Here is a 27,665-nt window from a genome sequence, read left to right on the forward strand (position 1 = left end):
TCCTGTCAGCAGTAGCCTTAGTAGGCTAAGTAACATCTTGATATACGTTGCTGTGTCTTGGTTATTTGAAATGACAGAGCATGGGGGAATTTGCCACTTAGAATAACCTGGAACAACTACAGAATCTTTCCAATTTAAATGAACATGTACTATTCCACTTCCCAGTATCTACCCTATAAAAACACAGGGGTACACAAGAAGGCATTTGCAGCACTGTAGGCAACAGAGAAAAACCGGGGAAAACCCAAATGTCTGTCTGTAGGAAAATGGTTAAATACACTGAGGGATCCTGTGCAGGAGACAATAAGAATAAATTGTGTCTTGGTGAACTGATTTTGAAAATCATCAAATACATTATTAGATTTTTTTTAAATTATAAAATAATTGCATCGTATATGCCACGTGTGTTTAAAAAAAAAAAAAAAAGACTAGCAAGATTGCAAACCCAAACATGATTAACTATTTGGTTGTCCAGTTAATTTCTCAGATTAGTACTGTGATTATCAACATAGAATAGGTAAATTTGTATTCATTATAGACTCAGTCATACTCCTTTTTCACTCTCTAGGTCTTTCATGCTCCTAAACATGCAATAAAATCAGCTTCCTCCCCCTCCATGAAAGTGGTGATTGCATTCCCTTATTCTATTTTTAAACACGATTTCCAGATAAGATGTCTTGTTTGGTTAATAAAATACATTGCCAGCATTTTTGCTTGGAAACTTTGTACTGTAGTCTCAAATCAAAAGTAGCAAAATGTAAAAAAGACAAGATAAAAAGAAATAGGGCAATATTCTTCAGACTGTGGGGAGCACGGGATAAAAACAAAACGAAACAGCCTATACTATAGGTGAAATTCTAAGAATTTTGCTGATGTTGTACAATTCTTGAGAAAGATTTGATGGGGAAAATGGGGTGAGGGGAACACTGAGGCGAGATGACTGGTGCCTTGCTCCGGTGTCTTACTGTGGAAGCTTCACTGCTTCCTCTTTCTCTCATCTAGTCTCCATTTAGACCATGGCCCATCCAAACGTAGACACTCATTCCTCAGTGATTTCCTTATTTGCCGTGTGTGCAGTACTTTTATTTATTTGAACTTTCTGTCTAAATGGCACAGCATGTAACATGATTATCTTGTTGCTTGAATATACTGAGGCTGTAGAGCTCTAGTGGTAAAAACTTAAAACGTCTTTGGTGTGAAAGCCATAGCATTCCAAGAAGGTTTTCCCATTGCATAGTTGTGTTTTTTTCTTATAACACCAGAGCTTTTAAGCTGCTGGTTCTGGGAATGAAAGAAAAACCAGTCCTCTCTGCTTTTTTCATGCCACTGACACAATCAAATAACATCATGTAATTTTTATGGACTTTAGAGATTTTTTTAACATGTATTCACACACACACACACACACACACACACACAAATATTTAATGAGCCATTTTGCTCCTAGCAGCACTAGCTTTCCGGTGGTAATGCTGACCATATCTTTCCCCAGGTATTCTCCAAGAGAGGAGCGAAGGTAGTTAGCAGAAACAAGGCGTAATACTCCATGGTGAACCTGCTTACACCCAGCATGGATGGGAAAATGATCAATTCTGGACAATCAAAAAATTTTGTTTGATAGAAGTGCCTTCCCTATCATTTTTGAATTACCAGTTTCTTAAAAGAATAGATCACAGTCAAATGATTAAATCTCTAATAAACATAGTTTAGTCATTCTCAGATGATTCAGAGGAACTTTGAGTCCCTCTGAGGGGGATCCCCCGAGTCATCTGGGAGCAGTAGCCCCATATCACTGGACCGGTTACTGCTGGCATCTGCTGAAGTTTCACAGAAGGAACAAAGGGATCGATACACTTTTATTATTACAATCCAGTGGGTGGTTGGGTATGATTTTTACTAGTCAGCATCTGGTGTGTGGAAAATTAGAAATGTTAACATTTTGGTTTTACCTGAGTGTAAAGCAGAGAGTGTGCTAACATTTGGATATATTAAGGATGCTGTGTACTCATCTGTCCTTTCGGACAAATTCTGCTTATGGTGGAACTAGCACTCACTTACATTGCTGGTGCTATATACCTTTCTGAAGAGCAATTTGCTAACATGCCTTTTAGATGAAGATACTCTTAAACTCAGAAATGCTAACTTCTAAGAATTTTTCCTAGACAAATGATAAAAGTATATCTATAACGATGTCCTTTGCAGCCTTGTTTATAAGAACATAAAGTTAGAAAAATCTTAACTATCTATAGAAAATAGGTTGCATTATAGTACATCCATATAATATAATAAAATTGCTGTGTAGATCTAGACATAGAATAATACTATGTTGCTGTTGAAAATTAGGTTTTGCTAATGTTAAAAATAGAAATATCAGGACACTTGGGTGGCTGAGTCTGTTAAGTGTCTGCCTTCAGCTCAGGTCATGGTCTCAGGGTCCTAAGATCGAGCCCTGCATCACATCGGGCTCCTTGCTCACCAGGGATTCTGCTTCTCCCTCTGCTCTTCCCCACCCTGCCACTCATGCTCTTTCTCTCTCTTAAATGAATAAATGAAATCTTTTAAAAAAATAAATAAAAGTATGCATGCATAACAAGATGTCTGGTAAAATATATCAGATATTAGCCGTGTGCATATCTGAGTGGTGTGATTAGGGAGCTGATTTTCACTTTCTCTTTCATGCATCTGGTAGTGTATGGTGTAAGCAAATAAGAAATGTATGTTACTTTTAGAATCAGAAAAATGAAACAATTGCATTGTTTTCCATTTTGAAAGAAAGATTAAATAAACGTGTGGTAATCGTGTGAAGGGTAAGCTGCTATGGGAGAGACCTAAAAGCTGAGCAACTACTGAGGCTCATGTAGGGAGTTTAAGAGTCAAAGAATTTCCACACATAGCAAGCATCTGGCATGGAGAGAATTTCACTTATAAAGTCAAGTGGGCAGAGCCAGCAACTGGGCATGTTGTGATTCAAAATACCCTGGAAGTATTTTGGCTCCCTGTTTGTTTTTAACTTTGAAAAAAACATTAATGTGTTTCTTTATTAGTAGTAATAAAAGATCCTTAAAAATCTAGCTCTGATAACTGTGTATCCTAGGCAAGGAGCTATCAATGAAGAAAATCAAAACAAGAAGAGTTAGAAGAGACAGAGGAGTGAGTGGTCTGGTCTTCAGGCCAGCCCTCTGAGGAGAAATCCAAGGTGAAGAAATATTGATAGGAGGCAAATCTAGTTGGGCAGATGGGAGATTGAAGGCAGTAACTTCTCAAATTGTTCAAATATAGTGGGAAATTGAGGGTTCCACGTGAGATTCCATTTAGGGGAAGGTGGGGGATGGGGGAGTTGTTTTTAGCCTAGGATGTCCCAGATGGAGCTTTTAGGTCTCTTGCTTGTTTTGGAAAAGAAAAGCCCCAAGTAGTAGCCAAGACCTCACGGCTGATCCAGAGATGTAGAAGAGCGAATTAAGCCTTTCTGTTTGATTAGCTTGGGAAGCAATCATTAAGGACTCATTCTCCCTGCTGTGGTTAAAGCTGTCTACTGAGAAGTAAGCCAAAGGAATATTAGGCCAAGAATCTGAAGGCTAAAGCCAAACCACTGGGAAGGGCTTTTGACTGCAAATTACAATGTGATTGAATTTGAAAGGAACACTCGATTCATGTCGTGCTGTCCCCTCAAATTCAACCAATCTAAAATTGAACTCATCTTTCCTCACAAAGCCCCTCCTCAACTGAACTTTGCTAATAACAACAAAGTATTGCACTGTAGAATGCCTTACCGTGACATGTCCAAGATTTCATTGGATTGTCATGCACTTATAGGCAAGGGACTTTAACTTAGGTTAAAGGGCTGCCAGCTAGGAAGAGAGCATTTCTAGAAATCAGGTTTATTGAGTCCTCCTCTAACGACATCACACCACCCTCCTCTCCATATCTGGTAGAAATAAACCAGTCAGTTTCACAGAATTACTGTGACATTTTATTTATATTGGCATTTGAGTATTGTACACCAGCAGATTTTAGTAAGGATGAAGTCAGATTTTCTCAAGTAACAAAGAGCAAACCAACCAGCCTTTGGGATTGTTAATCTTGTTTTGTATAGGTGAAAGACATGCATAGCGTTCTTATTATCGAAATCAGAAGGCAGAAACAGATGAAATAAAGTCTGGATCTAGGCCTGAAAATGTCTAATTTGTAATCTAACACAAGCATCATCAGTTATAGCAGGTACCTATTGTTGGTACCAATTATACAGTTCTGCCGTTTTATTTTCTTTTGTTAGTAAATTATTTTAGGCTTGTCATTATTAAAGAATTATAAGCATGAAATGTTCACATACCTGGATGTCTATTTGTGGACGTGTAAGGAACATCATGATAAAAGCACTTTAACTGCATAAAGTAAAAGGCAGGGCCACTGCACAATGCAGCATCATCCCAATCCATGGCCGCACCAGGCTGGCTGGCCCAAGGCCAGTGGGCCAACCAGCCCAGCCATGCGTCCTTGGCTCTCTGTATCTCAGTATGAGCTCCTCCTTCACAAGGAGCCAGGGTAACCATGCAGGTCATTTCCTCTTGAGTTTGGACATTTATAGTTCCCCACCTCCACTTCCTTATTTGGGAATAAGTATTAATGGAAATGTATGCAACATAGGGATAGTATAATTTTCCTAGATTGATACTTGCTTCAAACGAATCTACAAAAACTGAATAACACCTATGTGTGCAAATCCCTCCATGCATCTTCTATGTACCTCAGCTCTTGGGTTTCTATCTATGATATACACCTGGGGCTACCATGGTGGGCCCAACGTGTGGGTGGTAAGATACCAGTGCATGTTGTAAAGGAAAGGAGGCGGCCTTACAGAGAGCCACACTCACTGACTTGGAAGCCCTTGTCTCAGTTGTCAATAGCACCCCCTCTCACCAGTGAAAAGGAACTGAAAGGAAAAAATAAAATCCAAGCCAACAAGGTATCGTATTCTCAATTTTAATTAGCAGTTTGGGCTCATTAATGCCAAAATCCTGGATTGATGACTTGATTCTTTTCTGTCCTTTGTGACAAAGTCTACACAAATAATCCATACACCATGCTGAATCTTTTAAATATGTGTTTTGATTATTTTTTGGTTCAATGCTTTGATTTCTGCTTCTAAACCTTAACTTGTCAATAATCAGGTTGGTTAAAGAAATCTAAAGATGCTAACCCACTGTCTCCTGCTTGTGTGTAGATTTTTTTTTTTTTTTGCTTCAGCTACTATTTGATCACTGTGAATTATCCTCTGTAGCTATTAGACTCATGCTTTTCAGATACTTAAAAGTTTGAAAACTATTCAGACCAAGTCTTTATGGAATAAAAGGATCCATTTAGAACTCTCTGGTTCAGTCAATGGTTGAGCTCAGGAAGGGTCTCCGGGCTTATCCTGCAAAGAAGCTGGTGAAAGTGGCCAGCAGCTGGCATGCTCAGGAGATTGTCCTTGTCGTATTGCAGGATCGCCTACCAGAGGAATGACGACGACGAGGAAGAGGCCGCCCGGGAACGGCGCCGCCGAGCCCGGCAGGAGAGGCTGCGGCAGAAGCAGGAGGAGGAATCCCTGGGGCAGGTGACTGACCAGGTGGAGGTGAATGCCCAAAACAGGTACCATCCTCTTCAGAATGGACAATTTCTAAGTTATTTCTCAGCCTGTCTAATGAAGGAAATATGTTGGGCGAAGCGTTCCCTTCTCAGCCCAGCTCAACTCTCTCGATCCAATTAGTTCAGTCATGTGGTGGTCATTGTAGGTGCCTAATCAGATTGGACAGTCCAACTGATGGATAGATGGATGGATGGATTTTTATTTATTTTTTGGACAGCCAAACTGATTTAGATATTCAGACACCACTACTCCTTTCTCTTCCCCTTCTCATCCCTTCAACACACCCCACTTGAACGTGTTCTATTTTATTTTATAGTCTAGTAATCTTTTTTATTTACTAAATATGATGGGTTATACCTTTAAATAAGGAAAACTGTATTCATTCTTTAGGTATTGTCATCTGTTTTGAACTGAAGATTTATTAGTTTAGTAGTCCTCTGTGCCTACCAGTAGCAAGTAAGACGTGAAAATTTTTAAAAGATTTTACTCAATTATTCATGAGACACAAAGAAAGACAGAGAAAGAGAGAGACAGAGACACAGGCAGAGGGAGAAGCAGGCTCCATGCAGGGAGCCTGACATGGGACTCGATCCCGGGTCTCCAGGATCAGGCCCCAGGCTGAAGGCAGACGCTTAACCACTGAGCCACCCAGGTGCTCAAGACTTGAATAATTAAAGTAGACATAAGTTACAAATGTCTTATTTCTCCTGATCTATAGCCTCAATCAGTATTCTCTGATCACTACAATATTCGGCAAGGTTCAGAATCCTGCTTAATGTAATGTAATTATTCAAACAAGCTTTTGAGTTCAGTAGCACATTTTTTCCTCTTACAGGCCTTGGTAGTGAGCAGGACAGTTGAAAACCCTTACTAGGGTCAACTTCTTCAAAATGGGCTTTTATAAGTTCATACATGCAAGGGCATATAGTTCGTCATGCCACTTGGTAGTATATGTCACTTATATGCCCCAAGGTAGAAAACAGATGAGAATATTTTGGGGTGGGGATGGAGAAAAAAACTAAGCTTTATTTGCAATTATGGATTGGTTAAATCTAATGAAACTACCACACAAGATCTCATGTGTGGTTTTGGTTTTAGTCTATTTTATTTTGTGTGGATTGGGAGGGCATTGCTGATAGTTCCTTTAAGTCAATCTAACGAGAAAATCTGGAGGAAAACGGTTCTGGCCTCTTTAACCTCAATATGAGTGAGTGGCTACACAGGTTTCTGAAAGTCTTGAAGATACTATCAGGCAGGATGAATTCAATAAGGAAAGCTATTGGTTAGATGGAGAAGTCAAGACCTTGTTTCTTGGGGAGTAGCTCCTAATTAGGGAGGAGGTATGGCAAAGGGCTTGTAGGTATATACTCTGGCATTCACTATCTGGCTCTGAATTCCAACTTGGCTTTTTCCTGTGTTTCTTCAGTTAAATGGAAATGAAAATTCTCTCTCTCTCTCTCTCTCTCTCAGGAATATTGTTAAATTTAAATGAGATCACTATATATGAAACACAGAGTGCCTTGCACATAATAAGCACCTAATTTTAACTATTATCAGGAAAATCATATCAGAGCCTTACAGAAGAGGCCTGCATAGTCATTACCGCCTTTTCTGTTTTTGAGCTGAAGGGGAAGGGAAAGGAAAAGTTTTAAAATGGCATTCTAAGGCCTTTTCTGAATCTGGTTATTAGGGAGTGATCAACAGCAGCTTAAAAGTCACTAGTAGTATTCTTGCTTTAAAATTCCTGCTCCTACATGGGTTTCTCTTCTTTTTTTTCCATTTATTCTAGTTATTTCATGCTGTTGGTTGATTCACAAGTTCTTCTTTTTCAGTAAAGCATATTCTTTTTTTTTTTTTAAGATTTTATTTATTTGTTTGAGAGAGAGCATGAGCAGGAGTTGGGTTGAGGGGCAGAGGGAGAGGGAGAAGCAGCCTCTCCGCTGAACAGGGAGCCCAATGCAGGACCCCAGGATCATGACCTGAGCCAAAGGCAGATGCTTAACTGACTGAGCCACCCAGGTGCTCCTTCAGTAAAGCATAGTCAGATCTGAGAACATATAATTTGTCTCTGACATATTAATTACCCACAAGAAGAATTAGCATTCTTCTTGGGGCTGAACAACCCCAAGGGGTACTCAACTTCTACTGACAATCACTGTTGCAAAGGAAGATCCAGTAGAATCTCGTTTGCTGTTGTTGTTTTGAGAGAGAGAGCATTGGGAGGGCAGTGCAGAGGGGGAGAGAGAGAATGTTAAGCAGGTTCCATGCTCAGCATAGAGCCCAAAGCAGGGCCAGTGGCACAACCCTGAGATCATGACCTGAGCCGAAATCAAGAGTCAGACGTGTAACCTACTGAGTCACCCAGATGTCCCTATCTGTTGGTTTCGTCTGGCTAACACTTTGGAATTTGTGGAATCTTTTAAAAATTATTTTCATTCAGTTGATCCAAATCCTTACATATAGACTTTTCTCCTTCAACTTTAAATTATTTGTATTTTTAGGGAAATTTAATACTTCTGTCTAATTCATTGAGGCAGTTCCTACAGCACCTACGGCAAAAGTTAAAGCCAAGAAAGCTTAAAATCTAAACCTTTCCTCTACCATTTCTTATTGTTAAATGCGAAATGTTTTTCCAAAATTAAGTGAACTCGAACTTCAAATGGGCCCGGTTCAGTATGAACCATGAAATTTGATGGAGTTTCTAAACATTGCAAGACATATTTTTCCAACTCTGGTCACAGTTTCTGGTATCACATGACTGGTGGTTTCCTTCCAGTGGGAGACCAACAGCCCTGGCTTTGAGCTAGAATAGTGAGTGAGGTGATAGATATGGTCCAGTTTAGTTTTTAGAGATTTTCTTTTCTTCTTTAATAAATATCAAATTTAACTATTCTTTGTCTACTATAGAGAAGGATAAGAGACCCTTTCTTCATGGAACTCTTGACAAAGAGTGCAGAAGGTATACATATTAGGGTAACGTCAGCTGCTCCAACAAGGAGCTCCAAACTTTAGTAATTTATTTTTTCTTATTTTCTTATTAAGATTTTATTTATTTATTCATGAGAGACACACAGAGAGAGAGGCAGAGACACAGGCAGAGGGAGAAGCAGGCTCCATGCAGGGAGCCTGATGTGGGACTCGATCCTAGGACTCTGGGATCATGCCCTGGGCTGAAGGCAGATGCTCAGCTGCTAAGCCAGCCAGGCATCCCCAAACTTTAGTAATTTAATGCAGCAACACAAACGAGCCCAAAGTGGGTATTTTTGAGTAGTAGATAGAACTGAGTAGTAGAGAAAACTGGTCACCTACTTTCTTCTTGTGACTCTGTCAAATCCTGGGGCTTTGAAATTTTCTGATCTAGTCAGCAGACAGAAATAGTAATGGTAGAGAATGCACTTCTGATCCTTTTTTTTTTTAACAATTTTATTTATTTATTCATGAGAGACACAGGGAAAATGGCAGACATAGGCAGAGGGAGAAGCAGGCTCCCTGCAGGGAGCCCGATGCAGGACTCGATCCCAGGACCATGGGACATTGCCCTGAGCTGAAAGCAGGTGCTTAGCCACTAAGCCACCCAGGTGTCCCTGCACTTCTGTTTCTGAATTGTGTTGGTATAGAGCATCACTTCCACTCACATTCTGTTGGAAATTACTGGACATATGGCTCTCCCTAGGTACAAGGAAGAAGGGAAGATAGGAAATATAATCCTTGATGGGCAATTACTTCCCTGGGGCTGTGGGAGGAGGAGCATGAATTGTGATGGACGGCTAGACATCTGTGCCACGAGGGTCACCGACCTAAGGACAGCATCCCCACACCAGGATGTACACGTGCTTCCTTTCCGAGAGCCTTGCGCCCCACAGATCCAGCTCAGGAATTCTAGGTGATGTGGTGACAGGTAGAAATACTCTATGATAATAGAGGCATTCACTCATTACTCAGTTTGATCCTTATGTTAGTTTGAGTCACCCAAGAAGCAGATTCTGAAACAAAAAGATGCAAGCAGGGATGCCTGGGTGGCTCAGTGGTTGAGTGCCTGCCTTTGGCCCAGGGCGTGACCCCTGGGGTCCCAGGATCGAGTCCCACATCGGGGTCCCTGCATGGAGCCTGCTTCTCCCTCTGCCTGTGTCTCTGCCTCTCTCTCTACCTCTGTCTCTCATGAATAAATAAATAAAGACTAAGAAAAAAAAAGGATGTAAGCACAAGTGGTTCATCTGTGAACGGTTCCCAGGGGCACATGGGGGCATCTCGGGTGAAACGTGGAAGGGATGGCCACCCAAGAAAGATCTTGTGGCCACTGCTGGACTCCGGGGCTTGCTCCTACCCCAGGGGTGCTCAGAGACCCAGTGGGCGCAGGCACCTCAGAGTTACCCAACTCCAAAGACCGAGGGGCCGAGGTATAATATATACACTAATGCTCCCCCCTTTTGTTTGATGGTTGCTCCCAAGAGGCCTTAGCCCCCAAAAGCACTTCTGGCCTGTGGGGATGATGCCAGTGGCCAGAGAAAGACGGAGGACCAAGGCCTGTGGGGGGCGGGGGGCCTGCGGAGAGCCAGGCGGGCCCCCCGATGGTGGTAATGGGGTGCTGGCCTCCCAACCTGCGCCCCTGGGCGCACCAGGCCAGGCGATCCGGCGGGCGCACTGATCAGCCCACTGTCCTTGGTGTCGTTTGTGTTGTGCAGTGTGGCCGACGAGGAGGGGAAGAGCGGCGCGACACCCGCTCCGGTGGAGGGCGACGACGAGGCCGCGCTGCTGGAGCGCCTGGCCCGGCGGGAGGAGAGGCGCCAGAAGCGGCTGCAGGAGGCCCTGGAGCGGCAGAGGGAGCTGGACCCCACGGTGACAGTGACAGACGCCAGCGCGTCGCCGGCCAGCAGAAGGCTGCAGAACAACGCGGCCCCCGGCGAGGCCGCCGAGAAGGAGGAGAAGAGCGAGCCTGGCCAGGAGGGGTACGCCATCGCGGGGCCCCAAGTGGCCACCAAGCCTCAGCAGAAGAACGACTGCAGGGACACGGAGGAGAAGCAGCAGGAGGAAGAGGAAGAAGGGAAGGCGGAGGAAGAGGAGGAGGAAGAGAAGGCAAAGCCAGGGAGCCGGGAGGAGAATCAGGTAGAGGCGGCGGCGGCAGGTGCAGGCCCCGAGGCAGCGGCCCTGCGCTGGGGAACCGGGCAGCCCGGTGCAGAGGAGCCTGGACCCGAGGAGCGGGGGGCGCGGGGTCCAGCCGAGGCCGCGGCCAGGCTGGAGGAGGAAGAAGGGGAGACAACGAAGGCCGAGCAGGAGCGCAGGGAGGCGGCCGAGCAAGCGGGGCGGGAAGCCGAGGAAAGAGCAGCTGAGCAAGAGAGGGCCAGGAGGGAAGCAGCCGAGAGGGAGAGGGAGAAGGAGAGGGAGAGGGAGAGGGAGAGGGAGAGGGAGAGGGAGAGGGAGAGGGAGAGGGAGAGGGAGAGGGTTGCGGAGCAAGAGAGAAAGGCGGCCGAGGAGAGGCAGCGGGCCGAGGCCAAGGACCAGGAGAACGCTAAGCTAGAAGAGCAGAAACTTCGGCAGCTGGAAGAGCACAGAAGTGAGATGCAAGAGAAAAAGCGCAAAGGGGAAAAGGTAGACGAGAAACTAGAAGGGAGACGGGGAAATGAAAAGACAGCACCAGAAGATAAGCCGCAGACAGCTGTGCAAAAGAAACAGGTACAGTACACATTTTGCACCAACTGTGTGATGCCTGTGACTTACGAGAAATGTAATGCACATCAGATTTGGGAGCGAGGCATGTTCCTGCAGCGCCTCCCCCCCCCCTCCCCCCCCCCACCCCCCGCCCCCGTGCTTGCTGGTCTGGCAAGCTGTTCATTTTTCTAGGCCGTAGCGATATGCAAGCAGGAAGCAATCAGTGCCATCAGTCCGTCGATGGCTAAGTATTCAATCACCCAAATTTACCGGGACAGCCAGAGAGAAATTATTTGCTCTGTGCTTGCTTGTTATGAATACCGGAAAAATGAACTGACCCAAAGATGATAAACCTGGAGGTGCTGTGTGGACCTAGAATTCTGCGCCTGCATCTACATTCATTCCTTTTAACAACTGCCCTCTATCATAGGTCTGCATGAGGCAAGAGGACCAGAGCTCTTCCCCTTATCCATGTGTTTGGCACTTAATTAAAAATTATAAAAGCTGGGGAGGGAAAAAAGATATAAAGACTCATGATCAGAAATTTCACCTTAAGAAGGCAAAAATAACCCCCTCAGTATCAGCTGGTAATAAAGGAGGGGAAGAAGCTGGTGTGGAGCTTTCATTAAGTATGTCAAAACCATGATTTGCCATCATGTAGACCTGAGCTTAATGTAGACTTGCAGAAAGCCATTCATGGCGGGGGGCGGGGTGGGGGCACAATTTATAACTGACTGGTAATTAATAGCATACATTTTGCTGTTTTTTTTTACCATCGGGATGACACAAACAAATTCATGTAGCCTGAGAAGGTGAAAGGGGGGCGGAGGGAGATGTTTGCAAGCTGTGAAAGATTTTTTTTTTCTGTCTGCAAGCCTACATTAAAACACTCTACCTAACCACTACCTGTATCCCTACCTCCACAAAAAAAAAAAGAAAGAAAGAAAGAAAGAAAGAGATGCTTGCATATTCACCTTTGCAGAGAGAACTCTCTATCCCTAAGTCTGCATTGTGCCGAATTTGTCTTTCACTCTTGCTTGTTACAAGGGGCTCATGAGCACAGCTACATTTGAGATGATCAGAAACAAAATGCACCAGACCACACATGAGGTTTGCAAACATGCGCAAGGACCACCACGTCACGCTAGATTTCAGGGAGCATGATGGCAGGCACACGAGAAAAAAAAATGTGGTGGAAAGAAACTATCCCACGTTGCTGTTTAGAATCACTGACACAGAGTTATGTGAGCACCAAGTCAGCAGCATCCTAAGCCACATGCAAAGTGACCTGAGCACCCTCTCACTCTTGTAAGCTAGAAAGGGCTTCTTTTAAACGAGTGACCTTGCCACTCTTGAAAATAAAAAGGAAGAAGAAAAAGGGGCCAAAGCACAAGCTCAGAGAGAAAAGTCCCAAGAAGACAAGCCTGCCTTCAAAAAAGAGGTAAATATTATTGAGAAATGACCTAATCATAAAGCAACAGAGAGTAGTGTTCCATGACATTTCAGGTCTGCTGATCTCAAAATTATAACCTCTGATCCAGTGTTTTTCAAGCCCTGACTTGATTTCGTGATTCATTGAATGGTGAGATCAACTTAGAGCACCTCGAAGGTAGTTAAGTGTGCCAATGGGCATTTCAGAACACGAAATCGAATAGAAAATATCAGAGGGCATTGGAAGCTGTATTACAGTGTGCTGGAAATTGTCTTTCTTGCTGTGGGTCACAGAAAGCTTGAAAAACACTGCTCTGATCAATTTTTCCCGCTTTCTCCTCTTCTAACTGCTTTTTTTTTTCTCCTTGAGCCACCCTACTTTCATTTCAATTGTGGAAATTGTCCCAACTGGCTTTGATGAATGATTTAACTTTCCAAGGGAAAAACACTCCCCCACATCTCAGTAGAAAATTCGATGAACTGAAGATGGTATTTGGTTTTTAAAAGAAAAGTTTGGCCAAGGGTTCTGCATTGCATTTCTGAGGCACACACAGGAGCTGGTGCCAAGGTGTTTGAGTATAGGTAAGTAAGCGAGTCAGTGGAGCCGGGGCAGCTGCAAGAGAGAGTGTCATTACGCCCCACATAGTCAAAACACCACATCAGAAGGCCGGGCCTCACTTTAACCATTGTACTTATGTGAGCCCCCATGTAATCCTAAAAGTTGTGACAATGTCTCATAAGTTCAGAGTGCGTATACATGTCAAAACTAAATAAATTATCAAAGGTAGGAAGGAGGATTCGGATGCCTTTGCCCACGGGAGTGCATCAGAGCTGCTGAGGGCCAGCTAGAATCCTGCTGCCCTTCTCTGCCCATGATGGAACATATCAAGACACAGAAAAATCCATATTTAGAAAATTAGATAACCAGAGGAAGCAGGGGGGATGATTAGTTTCTTAAATGCCTTTTCCTAAGATTCACAGGGAAAAAAAAAAAGCAAGAACCCTAGATCATGTTCTATTTACTTTAAGACGGATGGGCCTTCCTGTTTCTCATAGAACCTGAGGGGGTGTGGGAGTAAAGACCGAATGCCAACACCACTCATCTAAAGGAAGGTGGGAGCGTGGGTGCTAAGAACTAGAAAGCTGAATTTGGCTCGAGTGAGCAGCAGCCAAGGAAATGGTTGAACATGTTGGGAAGCACTGTTCTTGTTTCTTAGCAGAAGAACCCATACAGATTCATCTATGAAATATGAAAAGTTACTGGGAGCTAAACTCAAACAGAAATGTCCCACTTGGGCTCTTGAGTGAAGCTGGTGTTTCGTGGTGAAGGTCTTTATGGAAGGAAGAGGACGTGAGGTCGGGATAGGGATGACGTTCACGTGGAGATGGGGAAGCTGAAAGAACACTGTTTGGGTTCTGTATTTATAATTTAATTGGCTTCCCTAAGATGTGACTTGTTTTTAATGACAGAAACATTCCCTGTCTATATTAGTGCCCATGAGCCGGAAAGGGCTCTCATGAATGGTCACCCTAAAGCATCCTTCTGCCTCTTTTCAGAGAAGGCCCCGGTCCAGCAGTGTGGGTGGGACAATGATCTCAGACCAGCCCCCTTCCCAGCTTGCTCTACACTCCATCCTAGAGTCCCAAAACTTTGGGCCTCTTTTTTACACAAGGCCAGATGAGCCACTTAACCTAGCTTAAAAAAAAAAAAAAAAAAAAAAAAAAAAAAATCTAGCATTCCCGCTTTGACATTTCATCTGAAAATTACTAGTTGAATTACTAGATTTCCCCCCTCCAGCTAGTTGTGTGGTTACTTTATGTAAACAACTTCGAATCCTATTTTACATGATTTCTCCATTTCAAACACCCTCCTCCCTCTTTCTTTTTTTTTTTTTAACCTTTTTGTTAAAAAACAACAACAGAAAATTTCCTTTCAAGGAGCTATGCTGGATTGGTCAACCGCGAGTAAATACCAGCATCACAGTGAGACTTCTTCAAGAAGACATTTCCAGAAGTCACTCCCAGACCTCAGAAAAAAACTCAGTTCTCCCCTGCAGCCCTGCGGTTTTAACTGTTTGTGGCGCTGGATCACAGAACGTCACCAACCTTGACACTTAGCTTTCTTTTTCTCTTCTCCACTTAGAAAATGCCTCTTGTTAGGTTCTTCTCCCTAGCTTTTTATTCTTTTCCTGGCCTCTGACAGAAAACCTATTTCCGGGAGAACTGTTCATATGATATTGAAACTGATATTCATACCAGGTACCACACTTTCCCAAACATGGGCATGCATATAAATCACCTGGAATCTTACGAGAGGCAGAATCTGACTTGGTGGGTGTGGGGGTGGAGTCTGGGCTTACTGACGAGGCCCTCTTGTTTGCAGAGCCAACTTACAGGGGCAAAGACCATGTGGTAGGCATTGGACCCAGAAAAGGAATTTGAGGTTTCTGAGCCTTAACAAAAATGACTCAAATCTAATCTGAAATATTGTAACTTGCACTAGTTCTTGTCATTCTCCTGAAATCGGGTGATGCAAAGCATTGATCTACAGACTGCCAGCTCAGTCTTTTTGACTTGCTCACTTGATCTTTTAGGTGTCTCTCTGGCACAAGGGCATGTCACTTGAATCCCCTCACCCCCACCATACACCCACGTGTTATCCCACTGGATGTCCCAAATATCCAGAGTTTTATCCACATGTCACATTTGACCAGGGCACCTCATAGGCTAATATTTTCTGAATGTGAAGCACATGAACTCTTCAGGATACTTAGCTATCTATGCACCCATCGGCATAGAGTTTCTTCATGGTAACATTCTGACCTAGCAGGTCAAATACTTTTCCCTCAGAATCTCATGAGTTCAGGTTGAATCTATTACTATGCTCCTTAAAATTTAAAGGCACTAAGGAATGAGTTTGTTTGTTTACTGCAAGTAAACACAAACATCAGGATGAGACTTCTTCAAGAAGACATTTCCAGAAGTCACTTCCAGACCTCAGAAAAATACTTTCTAAGAAAGTCTTCCAAAGAGCGTATAAGCATACCATCCTCGGCAACTTTTGCCAGTAAAGCAGAGCTTGAAAAAAAGGGGAGAGGAGATTTTTCTTGTCTTAGACATGGATTGTTTCACACATCTACTTTATACACATTTTTGGTCAATAAATCAGATAAGGCATTTAGGGAGAATGGAAATATCTCTGACTCCAAAATAGGAGAAATGAGTTAAAGGGAATGTCTCTGCATAGTGCTTCCCAATCCATGAAATTTGACTAAGAATGTGTTTTGTGGGTTCCCTGAAATGGGACACTCCTTCCCCCCAAATTTGCATCCCCAGATACTTCTGAACCAGGACATATAAACTCCAGTCCCTGGAATCTGGGGCAATATCCAGCAGTGATAGGTCAGAATGAAAACAGGCATTGCCTCCTCCTGTCTTCCCAATGAACGTTGATTTTCTGTTGGGCAAGAACAGCCACTGGGGAGCTGCAATCAAGCTGTAGGACAAGCCAAAGTGTCCCTCTCTTCTCTTTAGCCTTTCATGGCAAATCAGGAGCCAAGAAGGAAATGGCAGGATGAGGGATTAGGAAGGAATCCTCTGGTCCAACCTCTCTTACAGATGTAGAGCCAACATCCCAGAGAAATTAGGTGACTTCATTTTAGCCAGTTTGTTGACAATACTAGAACAAAAACTCAAGTTTCTTTTCAGATGAAGCTCTCAGAGAGAATGGTAAAACAACAGCTGCCTTTTTCAGCATGTCCAAGGGACAGCCTTTAAGAAAGATTAAAGTCTTAACTAATTAAGGCAACATGGTAGTGAATAGTCCATCTGTGATAATTTACTCAAATACCATCCAAAGAAGACAGTCAGGCAAAGGACTACTCCAGGCTCATCAATAAAGAGAAAAAAAAAAAAAGTACTGTGCTTAGTAAGGCATGCACTTTAGCAGTAAGTGTTCAGAGGGTATCAGAGGAATAGCTGGAAAGAGGTGAGCAATCAGATAAGGGGAGGCCATCCTGGGCAGCCCCTGAAAGCCCAAGCACTTATGCCTATCCTTCCTCTGTTGCTTGCTCTAGAACGTTAGTGTCTTGTCATGGTTGTCTTGAAATGATCAGTAATGAACGAGACTCTCCTGTTTTCACACTCATACTTTAAGAATGGGTGAGCTGATACAGGTAATCTCAACCCCCTATCAAGCTATGTAAGTTCGCTTTACTTGGAAATAACGTGTCTCACTTACTGTGAGGATCTTGTAACACAAAATTCATAAAAATTAAAGCTAACACCCACTCTCCATATATCATCTCCCTCTGTCCCCCCAACAATCACAAAACCACTTCTGGTTTCCTATTCCATTTGAACTGTAGTGGTTTAGATGACTACAAACATGGTCCCACAAATCTGAGTCGTCTCCCTAAAGGTAGGGTTATTATGTCTTCTATCCTCAGGACCCTAGTTACTCCTTTGATTAAAATACAAGGGTGGGCTTCCTCTGCCACCTGTCAAAATTGGCTTTGCAGATCTGGTAGGTTTCCTCTTTTTTTCCTCAACACGTCTGTGTCCTTTTCAAAGACTCAGTCTTCAACCAAGAAAAATACCTGTCCAACCAACCTGGCTATTCTCCCATCAATGCCACACTAATAATAACTCTTTTCAGTGGGAACTACAAAGAGCGACCTTCCATGAAATTTCCAGTGCATAATAGTTTCCAAACAGTAACACCTCCACTGCTCTTAAAAATAAAACCCCGGTGAAATCAGGGATGATCTTGACTTCCTAAAATTGTGGTCGAGGTCTTTGCACAGAGACTAGAGGACCATAGCTCAAGCTCTAAGAATTTCCTCTGAGCCCAGCTCTACGACATCATTCTCCGGCGGTTTGTTTTACTTCTGAGTTTTCTGACTTCCTAATAATTCTGGGTCTTTTTCGGTGATACCAACCAAAACCTAATAGGATTTTTATCGTTATGTTTCTCCCTGCTGTGTACTGTTGGTCAGATCAAAGATGAGAAAATTAAAAAGGACAAAGAACCAAAAGAAGTGAAGAGCTTCTTGGATGGAAAGAAGGGATTTCCAGAAGCAAAGTCACAGAATGGAGAATTCATGACCCACAAACTTAAACACACCGAGAATACTTTCAGGTAAGAAGCAGAGACAACTTAACAATGACTGTGTCCACTTGTGAAGAAAAAATAATAATTAGCCTCCCTCTCCTGTGCCTCCAGACAGCAATGTGCTAAATGGGCAACATATTTCTGTTGTGAAGTCATTGGCCATTGTCTTAGAGATATTCAGTCAGCAAGTCAGACTATCATCACTAACATAAGACCAGCAGTCATTGCTCAGACAAGGTTTAATCTGCTTTTCCCATCATGTAGCAAAGCAGATCATGCTTAGGATCCATGCTTTTGTTCCCTGACTTAATATGTTCCTGTAAGATCAGTTTGTTAGAAGACATTATGACTGGGGTTAATGTCATTGATTCTCTATGTGGCTCAGCCAATTTCATAAGAGATGCTTGTTGGTACCATATTCAAAAATATATATTTTTAAAGATTATAAATAAATGTTGCTTAAAACTGAGATTGTCCTGTGGCCAAACACTTGGGAAATGTAGTTTAAACTAAGTTAATTAGATCTCTTTAACACAGGACTTTGAGAACACTTGATATTAATTTGCATTGGGAACCTCAAAGAGGTAGGCATAGGGCATAGCACTAGTGCTCTATTTAATACCCTTTGGAGACTCCTCCTTTTTTTAAAAAAATTATTTATTTATTCATGAGAGACACAGAGAGAGAAGCAGAGACATAGACAGAGGGAGAAGCAGGCTCCCTGTGGGGAGCCCAATGCAGCACTCGATCCTGGGAGCCCAGGATCACCCCCTGAACCAAAGGCTCAGTACTGAGCCACCCAGGTGCCCCTTGGAGAACACACTTGCATAGCTTCAGCTTCCCCTTCTCACCCCGCCATCCCCCATCATGTTGAATATCTGGACAAGTGATTTTCAGACAGATAGATAGGTACATGCAGATAAATCCTTATTTCTAGAGACAGTGAATACTGAGAGCTCCCCACCAGTTCTGTAGAAGGACTCAAGTTACAGAAGCCTGCCGTGGACACCTGGCTACATGATTCTTTGTGCCCCACTCCTACAAGATACACCCCCTTCAACCACTGGTGCCAAATTCCTACCTCTGTTATGACACTGGGTACTGTGCCAGATGTCCTGGAAGAGTCTTGGGTCCCTGAAATGAGGGTTCCCATGGGTTGTTTTGGCAGCAGTCTTGCCTCTGGACCTTGTTTTTCTGAACAGTTCAAATAAAGTCCACAAGCAAGTATTGTGTAGAAGCTGAACATATTCCTTACACCAAAGCCTTTGTAGCATTCAGAAGCAAGCAGAACTACTAGGGCTCTGCTCCTCTAAGCAGGCTAGAGTGGGGAAATATAATTGCCCCCAAACAATTTTTCTACACAAAAACTTGAGCAGAAAGGTAGTCACATTTATCCAAGGGAGAGCCTAAGGAAGTAAAAGTGTACAGAAAATGCCTCAGTAAACTGATGAAAGAGGATGTGAAGAACCTATAGATGTTACTTGGCATTGGCAAGAAAGTAGACTTTAAGTAGAACATCAGGAGTTTATTAAGAATTCATAGAAAATCTAGAAATCGAGTTGATTCCAGCTGGTTAGCTGAGTCCAAAGCTTGCCGAAGTGTGAGTAGTTTAATATTTCAAAGTCCTCGAACAGTGTCAGGTTCATGAAAAGTATCCAATGAATATTGCCTAACGATATTACTGTCTTATTATTTGATTGTTTAAAATATGTTTTGTGGTTTGAGTGTATTTTTTGTTAAGAAAAATAATGGTCTTTTTTAAGAATCTGTCAGTAGAAAGAAATTTAGTTAACAATTAGCAAACTTGCCAACCAGCTTTAGTCAAAACTCACATTAATAATTAACATGCCCATTGTGTGGAAATCCAGGGAGCTGGGAATTCAAAGAGAAAAATCACAAGGATGGCAACAGGTGTAGCGCTGAGAATTCTTAAATGTGACCTTCGCCCAAATTTTTCCATCTTTGGGCAGAAAAAAAATGACAGCAGCCACCATATCATTAGCTTTTGTTTAGCTGCCAACATAGATTAGTTTTAATTTCAATTCGAAGTTGATGCCAGTGGAAGTGGAGATGCCTGGGTTTGCTGTATGAACTTATAAAGCAAACAGCTTTGTAGTAGGAGCCTCTATTAGAATAGCCAAGTGCCTACTAGCCTAACTGCAAACAAACTGTGTTCATGGTGAAAGGTCTGCTTGTTCATCTAGACTCACACCTAAGGAAGCCAAGGATAGAGGAGAGACCTGGAAAAATTTCCATGTTCATGGCACCATAGTGCTGAGGGTATACCGGTACCTCTGAGTAGAGATGACAAGGACAAAACTATTGCTACTGTTTCGAGCATAGCTCATGTTTGATTTAATTACTGCCCCCTTTGATAGTTTTGTTTTCTGTGATTAGATAGTTTTCTCTAAAACATGACATAAAAAAAAAAAAAAATCTCAACTCAATGAGCAAGGCATAGAAAAAGCAGATTATACCAAGGATTCTATAGAAAGTGCAAAATAGGCATTTGTTTTACTTTCCATCTATTTTTAATGAGGTAATTAAAGTTTTTTCTGATTATAGGAAAAAAATGATACTCATTTTGAAACACTCAGAAAATAGAAGCACAAAAATAAGTACCCACCTTCCAAAGATAACTACCAGTAACATTTTATCCAGATATTTTTATGTGCATATATTCAAAATAGACAAATATATATAGTATATGTATGTGTGAGTGTAACTATAAATATATTTTTGAGTCTTGCATTGTACATAACAGTATATCATAGCTACCTTTCTTTTTTTTTAAGATTTTATTTATTTATTCATGAGAGACACAGAGAGAGAGAGGCAGAGATACAGACAGAGGAGAAGCAGGCTCCATGCAGGAAGCCTGATGTGGGACTCGATCCCGGGACTCCAGGATCACGCCCTGGGCGGAAGGCAGGCACCAAACCGCTGAGCCACCCAGGGATCCCCTATAGCTACCTTTCTGAACCATAAGCTTACAGTTAATAATGATAGTCTTCCACCAGATGGATGTACGTATATATAAAATGGATGGATGGATGTATATCAAATAAGTCATGATTTATTGAATGGGCCCCTAATGATGGACACTTTCATTGTCCAAAATAAAGACTGAGTGACACCTAGTGGAATCCAAAGAAGTTCCATAGGCGTGTGTTACAGGCCAACTCCTGTGCACTAACATGATGAACACAAGGAGTGAGCAAACTCATTTCTGAAGATGGAAAGACCTTGAATTAACACAGAGAGATCTTCTCTCTGGAGTCACAGACCTGTGAACTTATAAGAGCCTGAAACAGCAACATCAAGTTTTAAGGGACCCTCTGACATTTGTTTGAGTTCAAAATGAAAGAATTTAACTGTCAAGAACTTAGAACAATATTTTAAAACCTTCTAACCTCAACTCTTAGTAAGAAATAAATTTGACATCATTACCCAGGACACAGCTACATATATACTTAAAACTGAAACAAACATGTCAAGAAATGGTACTCTCCCTTGCTCTGAAATGCACTGTGATGTTTTCTGTTTTGTTTTTTGTTTTAATGTTGATTATAATACACAATATTGATTTTTTCATCCTTCACTTTAAAAAGCTTGGAAAGGACATAATATACTCAGAACTACCTCAATGTTTAGGGGTCCCTGCGTGGCTCAGCCAGTTAAGTATCTGACTTTGGCTCCCATCATGATCCCAGGGTCCTGGGATCAAGCCCTGAGTCTGTCCCCTGCTCAGCAGGGAGTCTGATTCTCTCTCTCTCTCAAATAAATAAATAAAATCTTTTTTTTAAAAAAAGAACTACCTCAATGTTTAAAAAAGCATGAGATGTACACATAAGATCGGTATTCATAAATATGTAGTCTTGAACTCATTTTCTGTTTTATTCTTTTTTTCTTGTGTCATCTCTAGAAACACTGAGCCCTTCTCTATGTGGAATAAATGATATCAGACAGTGGTAATTCATCTGTTCCTTAGACACAGCATTAGGGATGGGCTACCTGTGTTCAGGGCTAGTTAAGCATGACCTCACTGCTTGTTAATAATTACTTAAGTAGCTGGCAAGTTGCATTTTTGTCTCTTAGTTAAGGACTATCTGTAACTAGGCACACTTTTAAGGATACCACTAAATTATCCTAAATGAGTGCCAGGAGGATCCAGCTCCAGTGAAAACATAGTCTCTGCTGCAGTTGTCAATACCAATATGTTCGGAGACAATTATCAATGTCAAAACTCTACTAGATAGCAAATTTATTAAAGGAGCTCAGGGTCAATGGGTGGTAATGATCTCCCTCTTCTTTTTTTATATGATTTATGTAAAAACACTAAGAATACCAGTTCTGAAATAAAATCTTAACATAAGGACCCCTGGGATAGTGATCTGTCTCTAGTCTTAATATGTTCCCAATTCTACAATAAAATCCCTATGCTTCTCCTTAATCCCCAGAGAAAACTTCAACATAATTTCAATCTTTTCTTTTTTTAAAAAAAGAGTGATTTTCTTTCTTTTTACATTTTTTAGAGGGGCATGTGGCAGAGGGAGAGAGAGAGAGAGAGAATCTTAAGCTGGCTCCATGCCCACTGCAGAGCCCAACGGCAAAGCTCGATCTCAACAACTCTGAGATTATGACCTGAGCCAGAATCAAGAGTCAGATGCTCTTGATACTCTTAACCAACTGAGCCATCCAGGTGCCCCTAATTTCAATTTTATTTCTAACTTGTAAAAAACATCCATTTTCTTGCTGTTTTATGAGCTGTACCATCTGATGAAGCATTGCTTCCACTGGAGCATGGAAGGTAGTTAGGCCTAGACTAGAAATTCTAGAGACTTACATGTAGGAAACATCCCTCCCAGACTCTCTAGTCCTCAGGGTAGTTGGTGAGAGGTAGAGGCTAATATGCTGGATTCCATTGATTTTTTTATTTTATTTTATGAAAACCATATTTAACTCTCCATATAATTATAGTTCAGTGGAAAGAAAAGTAGAGAAACCCTAGAATCTGGTAGAGAAACACTTGAATCTGGTCATGGCTCTTACTTTCTTACTACCAAAATTTGGGGCATACTGTTGTCTCTCTCTCACCCATCGCTTCCTTATTCATAAAATGGAGGTATTAAGGTAACCTGCAAACTCCTTAGTTATTGTGACTACTAAATGAGCTAATAAATATGAAAAGGGTCTATAAAGCATAAGTAACAACCCTAACTACACCATATCAGAGCTAATTTAGTAATTTTAAGTCCCAATTAGGAATATTTGTGTCCTGTGGACCATACAAATTGAAGCCGTAAGGTAATGCCATCATTACGAACTGTCTTGGAGCACCTATGTGAGAATGGACATATATTTCTGTATTTATAGCTCTTAATCAAGAGGCAAAGGGTAATTTCATCTGCCAGAGATCAGCTGCTAGAGTCAAGTTCAAGACAAGGATGTGGATAAGCAGATTTTTATTTCAGTGCGTCCCCTAGTTTCAGCCATCTTTTCCTATCTCCAGTTACTGGGCCTTTAAGTCTTCCCTCCTGATCCATGATTCTAGGCAGATCCAAATTAACCGGTAACTTATGGTAGAGAACTTTACTAGGGTCACACCTAGATTTTAGTCCTCCATCTAATAGCATTGTTTTGTGAAACACGCATTTCTTTCCAGTAACGACTAATATTTATGATGATATAGAAGTCAACATTTTTTTAATATGTGATCTCATGGGATCCTAAGAACAGCCCACTGAGGCAAATAGAACAAATAATATCTGCCCAGTTTTTCCATATTGCATCATGCATGGATCATGGATTTTTTTAATTGTAGTAAAACACATACCATACAATTTACCATCTTAACCATTTTTAAGCATACAACTCGGTTGTATGAAGTACAGTCACATTGTTGTGAAACATCTCCAGAACTTTTTCATCTTGCAAACTCGAAACTCTGTACCTGTTAAATAACTCCCCCTCCCTACAGCCACTGGTAACCACCATTCTACTTTCTGTTTTGCTGAATTGACTGCTTTAGATCACTCCTATAAGCAGAACTGTGCAGGATTTGTCTTTTGGGGACTGATTTATTCCACGTAGCGTAATCTCAAGGTTCATCCACGTTGTAACTCGTGACCGATTTCTGTACTTTTTAAGGCTGAATAATATCACGCTGTGTGTATGCACCACTTTGTTTATTCATTTGTTGAGGGATATTTGGGCTGCTTCCACCTCTTGGCTCTTGTGAAGAATGCTGCTGTGAACAAGGGTGTGCAAATATGTTTTCAAGATCCTGCTTGCACTTCTTTGGGGCATATACCCAGAAGTGGGATTGCTGGAGCATATGATAGTTTTACTGTTCCTTTTTTTTTTTTTTTTTTTTTTTCTTGAGGAACCTCGCTACTGTTTTCCATAGCGGTTGCACTATTTTGCCCATGTTCCATTTGCCATGTTGCCACCAACAGTGTCTGTTCGCCCGGCTGTACAGCTAGGAAGCCAAGGCCAAGTGGCAGAGAGGAACCCGATTGGGGCCTTGAGATTCCAGGCCCACCCCGAGCCCCCCTGGGCTGGTGTGAAGAGCCACTGTGTCCTGATGGGCAGTGGAGATTTCTTTTGGCCTGGGATGCAAAGCAGCTTCCGTGCTGGGCGGCGGGGAGGGGTGCCCGAATGGCCTGTGTCCAGCTCCTGTGCATTTGCTCCCGACAGCCGCCCGGGCGCGGGAGCGAGGGCCAGCGAGGCCAAGGAGGCCGAGGGAGCCCCGCAGGTGGAAGCGGGCAAGCGCCTGGAGGAGCTTCGCCGTCGCCGCGGGGAAACCGAGAGCAAGGAGTTCGAGAAGCTCAAGCAGAAGCAGCAGGAGGCGGCCCAGGAGCTGGAGGAGCTGAAGAAGAAGCGGGAGGAGAGAAGGAAGGTGCTGGAGGAGGAAGAGCAGAAGCGGAAGCAGGAGGAAGCAGAGAGAAAAGTCAGAGAGGAGGTAAGCAGGGCGCAGCCCCTCCACCCCGTGACCCTCCTAGCCCAGGGAATGAGGTGGGTTGTTTTGTTTTGTTTTGTTTTGTTTTGTTTTGTTTTCCCGTGGTGGAATGCTGCTGCTCTTTTGAGCATGGACTCTTACAACTACATTTTAAGAATATTAAAGTTGGGGCACCTGGGTGGCTCAGCGGTTGCGCATCTGCCTTTGGCTCAGGGCGTAATCTTGGAGACCTGGGATCGAGCCCCGCATGGGGCTCCCCGCAGGTGGCCTGCTTCTCCTCCCTCTGCCTGTGTCTCTGCCTCTCTCTGTGTGTCTGTAATGAATAATGAAATCTTAGGGGAAAAAAAATAATAAAGCTAACGTGCTTGGCACAGTTCTAAAACCTTTATGTGTAGTAATTTATATCCAGTTATAGGAACTTTCTGATGTGGATGGTCTTATTATCCCATTTTTCAAGTGAGGAAACTGAGGCACAGAGTGGCATTGGAACTTTCCCACATCCCATTTGCCTTAACCCATTCCCCTGTACTGTCTCTCAGTAAAGAACAGAAAGCAGAAGGGATCCCTGGGTGGCTTAACAGTTTAGCACCTGCCTTGGGCCCAGGGCGTGATCCTGCAGTCCCAGGATCAAGCCCCATGTCGGGCTCCCTGCATGGAGCCTCCTTCTCCCTCTGCCTGTGTCTCTGCCTCTGTGTGTGTGTGTGTGTGTGTGTGTGTGTGTGTGTGTGTCTCATGAATAAATAAATAAAAATCTTTTTAAAAGAAAAAAAAAGAACAGAAAGTAGAAATCCAGGATGAAAAGGTCTACAGATTAGAACCAAGAGTCACATGATCATTATTTGCTGATATTCGAAGAGTTTTGATAGAGAGATTTTTTTTTAATAGTTTTTCTTTTTTTTTCATGGAAGAGTAAGGAGACAAGGGCGTCCGTCACAAGCAGGGGCGGTATCTGCTTTGTTCATTACTGTAAACCCAGGACCCAGCACAGTGCCATGCCTGTAGCGGGAGCCCAGTAATAATGAACAGATGAATGTGCTCCGTCTTTTAAGACAGAACTAAAAACAACAGATAGAGTTACAAGAAGGCAAATCGTGAAAACTGAAAAAAGCACTTAACCAACTGCAACTTTACAAGGTGCATTCTTTCCTTTCATCCTGAGGTGCGTTATTATTCTCATTTTATGGGCAAAGAAAAGGGAATTGGATTATTTGAGTGGCTTATGTGAGCTACTTGACTGGTAAATGGTGGAATCAGTATTGGGACCTCAATTCTCCAAACCAGCTTAGAGCTTTTCCCTCTGATCTTAAGAGATGGTGACCTTCCAGCATTCGAACCATGCAAAAAGACTTCCGATGGCTTTCTGACACGGATCCTCTGCAACAATTCCCCGACCTGCAAGGGCGGTTTGATTAAATTATTCCAAGGTATCTTCCAACACCGGCTCTCAATGAGCCAGTTGCCTTTGGCTGGGAAGTGTTTGGGATGCTAGTGCTTTAGAATTAAACATACCTAGGCTGGCATCCTTTGCCGCTTGCAAGCTGGGGACCTTGGCGGAGTTACTGAACTCAGATAAGCTAAGACTTCTCCTTACCTGTGAAATAATGTCTACTTACAGCATTGATGCCCGGATTAAATACGTCATTGCGCTCCTGATACCTGGTAGTTACAGTTATTCTTATCATTGCTGTTAATGCTATTTAGAGGAGCAGAGTATCAATGAAGGCAGAAAAGAAACACTAACTCTTAGAATTGGATTGAACCTAGTTGATTATCTGGTCCAGCCTCCTACCAAACAGTCTTCAATCAGTGGAGCCACAATAACAAATCCCCGTAGACTGGGTGGCTCGTAAACAACAGAAATTTATTCCTCACAGGTCTGGAGGTTAGGGAGTTCAAGATCAAGGCTTTAGCAAATTCTGTGAGTGGTGAAACTCCACTTCCCAGTTCATAGACAGCAGTCCTCCCACTGTGTCCTCACTCGGGAGGACACAGAAGAGAGCTCTGGGTTTTCTTTTAGAAGAGCTCTAGAAGGGTCATTCGTGAAGGCTCCACTCTAACCACCTCCCAGCTCCTAAAACCATCACTTTGGGGGTTAACACTTTCATGTATGAATGGGAGAGGGGCCCAAACGCTCAGCCCATAACACAGAGAATCCTTCTGCTGGATGAACAGCCAATCTCTGAGAATAGACAGTTTGAAAACTACGAAAACTATACGATTGTCTCAGCACAACATTCACAGAGGACATGCAACTTGATCAGAGCTCTGAAATGTTTTGCCTGCGAGAGAAGACAGGGGAGGCTATTACAGACCAGGGATGAAGGCACAGAGGGCTTAATGAGACATACTGTGGACTTCTGTGGCTGCTGTGATGCAGTGTCTATGTATTTTAGTTTTGTCACCATCTAAAGCAATCTACTCGGTTTATTTGAGGCTGAAACAAGCATAAAATCATCTCTCGTGCAATTTGGCAAGTATAATACCTTAGATTTATGTAACTTTGCACATCAGTTATCCCATCTGTCTTCACAACTGTCCTAGGAAGGAGGGAGAGAAGGGGCATTATTCATTGTACCTACACAGAGACGCAAGGTCTGCGTTAAATGACCTGACAGGATGGTGATGACAATGATAACGATCACCTTCATACTGAGCACAAGGTCCAGCGTTTCACACAGGCTTTCCTCCTGTAGCCCTCACGACAGCTATTAGTATCCCCATTTTACAGATGACAGACGGAGGCCCAGAGCAGAGAGGTGACGTGGCCAAGGTCACACAGTTGGGAAGCAGCAGCTCCAGAGTGAATCAGGCAGTTGGAGCTGCAGGCTCCGGCCTAACCTCTAGCCACCGCCCTTGAGGAAGGGCTGGCATCCAGTCCAGAACCCGGC

The 27,665-nt window shown here is 42.8% G+C and overlaps 1 protein-coding gene across 16 annotated transcripts in view; it reads left to right on the forward strand.

Annotated features, from left to right (window-relative positions):
* CALD1 (caldesmon 1) overlaps positions 1 to 27,665 on the forward strand; it is a 188,511-nt gene that overhangs the window by 141,712 nt on the left and 19,134 nt on the right. For 9 of the 16 annotated variants that reach the window (XM_072777272.1, XM_072777280.1, XM_072777274.1 and 6 more), the window contains 5 exons: positions 5,482 to 5,628; positions 10,309 to 11,296; positions 12,639 to 12,713; positions 17,701 to 17,843; positions 24,516 to 24,780. In XM_072777272.1, the coding sequence (XP_072633373.1) occupies positions 5,482 to 5,628; positions 10,309 to 11,296; positions 12,639 to 12,713; positions 17,701 to 17,843; positions 24,516 to 24,780 (1,618 nt within the window). The remainder of the gene's footprint in view (positions 1 to 5,481; positions 5,629 to 10,308; positions 11,297 to 12,638; positions 12,714 to 17,700; positions 17,844 to 24,515; positions 24,781 to 27,665) is intronic. The other 7 variants (XM_072777283.1, XM_072777287.1, XM_072777285.1 and 4 more) reach the window with 2 other exon arrangements.

The sequence above is a fragment of the Canis lupus genome, chromosome 15 (assembly GCF_048164855.1).
Source record: "Canis lupus baileyi chromosome 15, mCanLup2.hap1, whole genome shotgun sequence".
Lineage (NCBI taxonomy): Eukaryota > Metazoa > Chordata > Mammalia > Carnivora > Canidae > Canis > Canis lupus.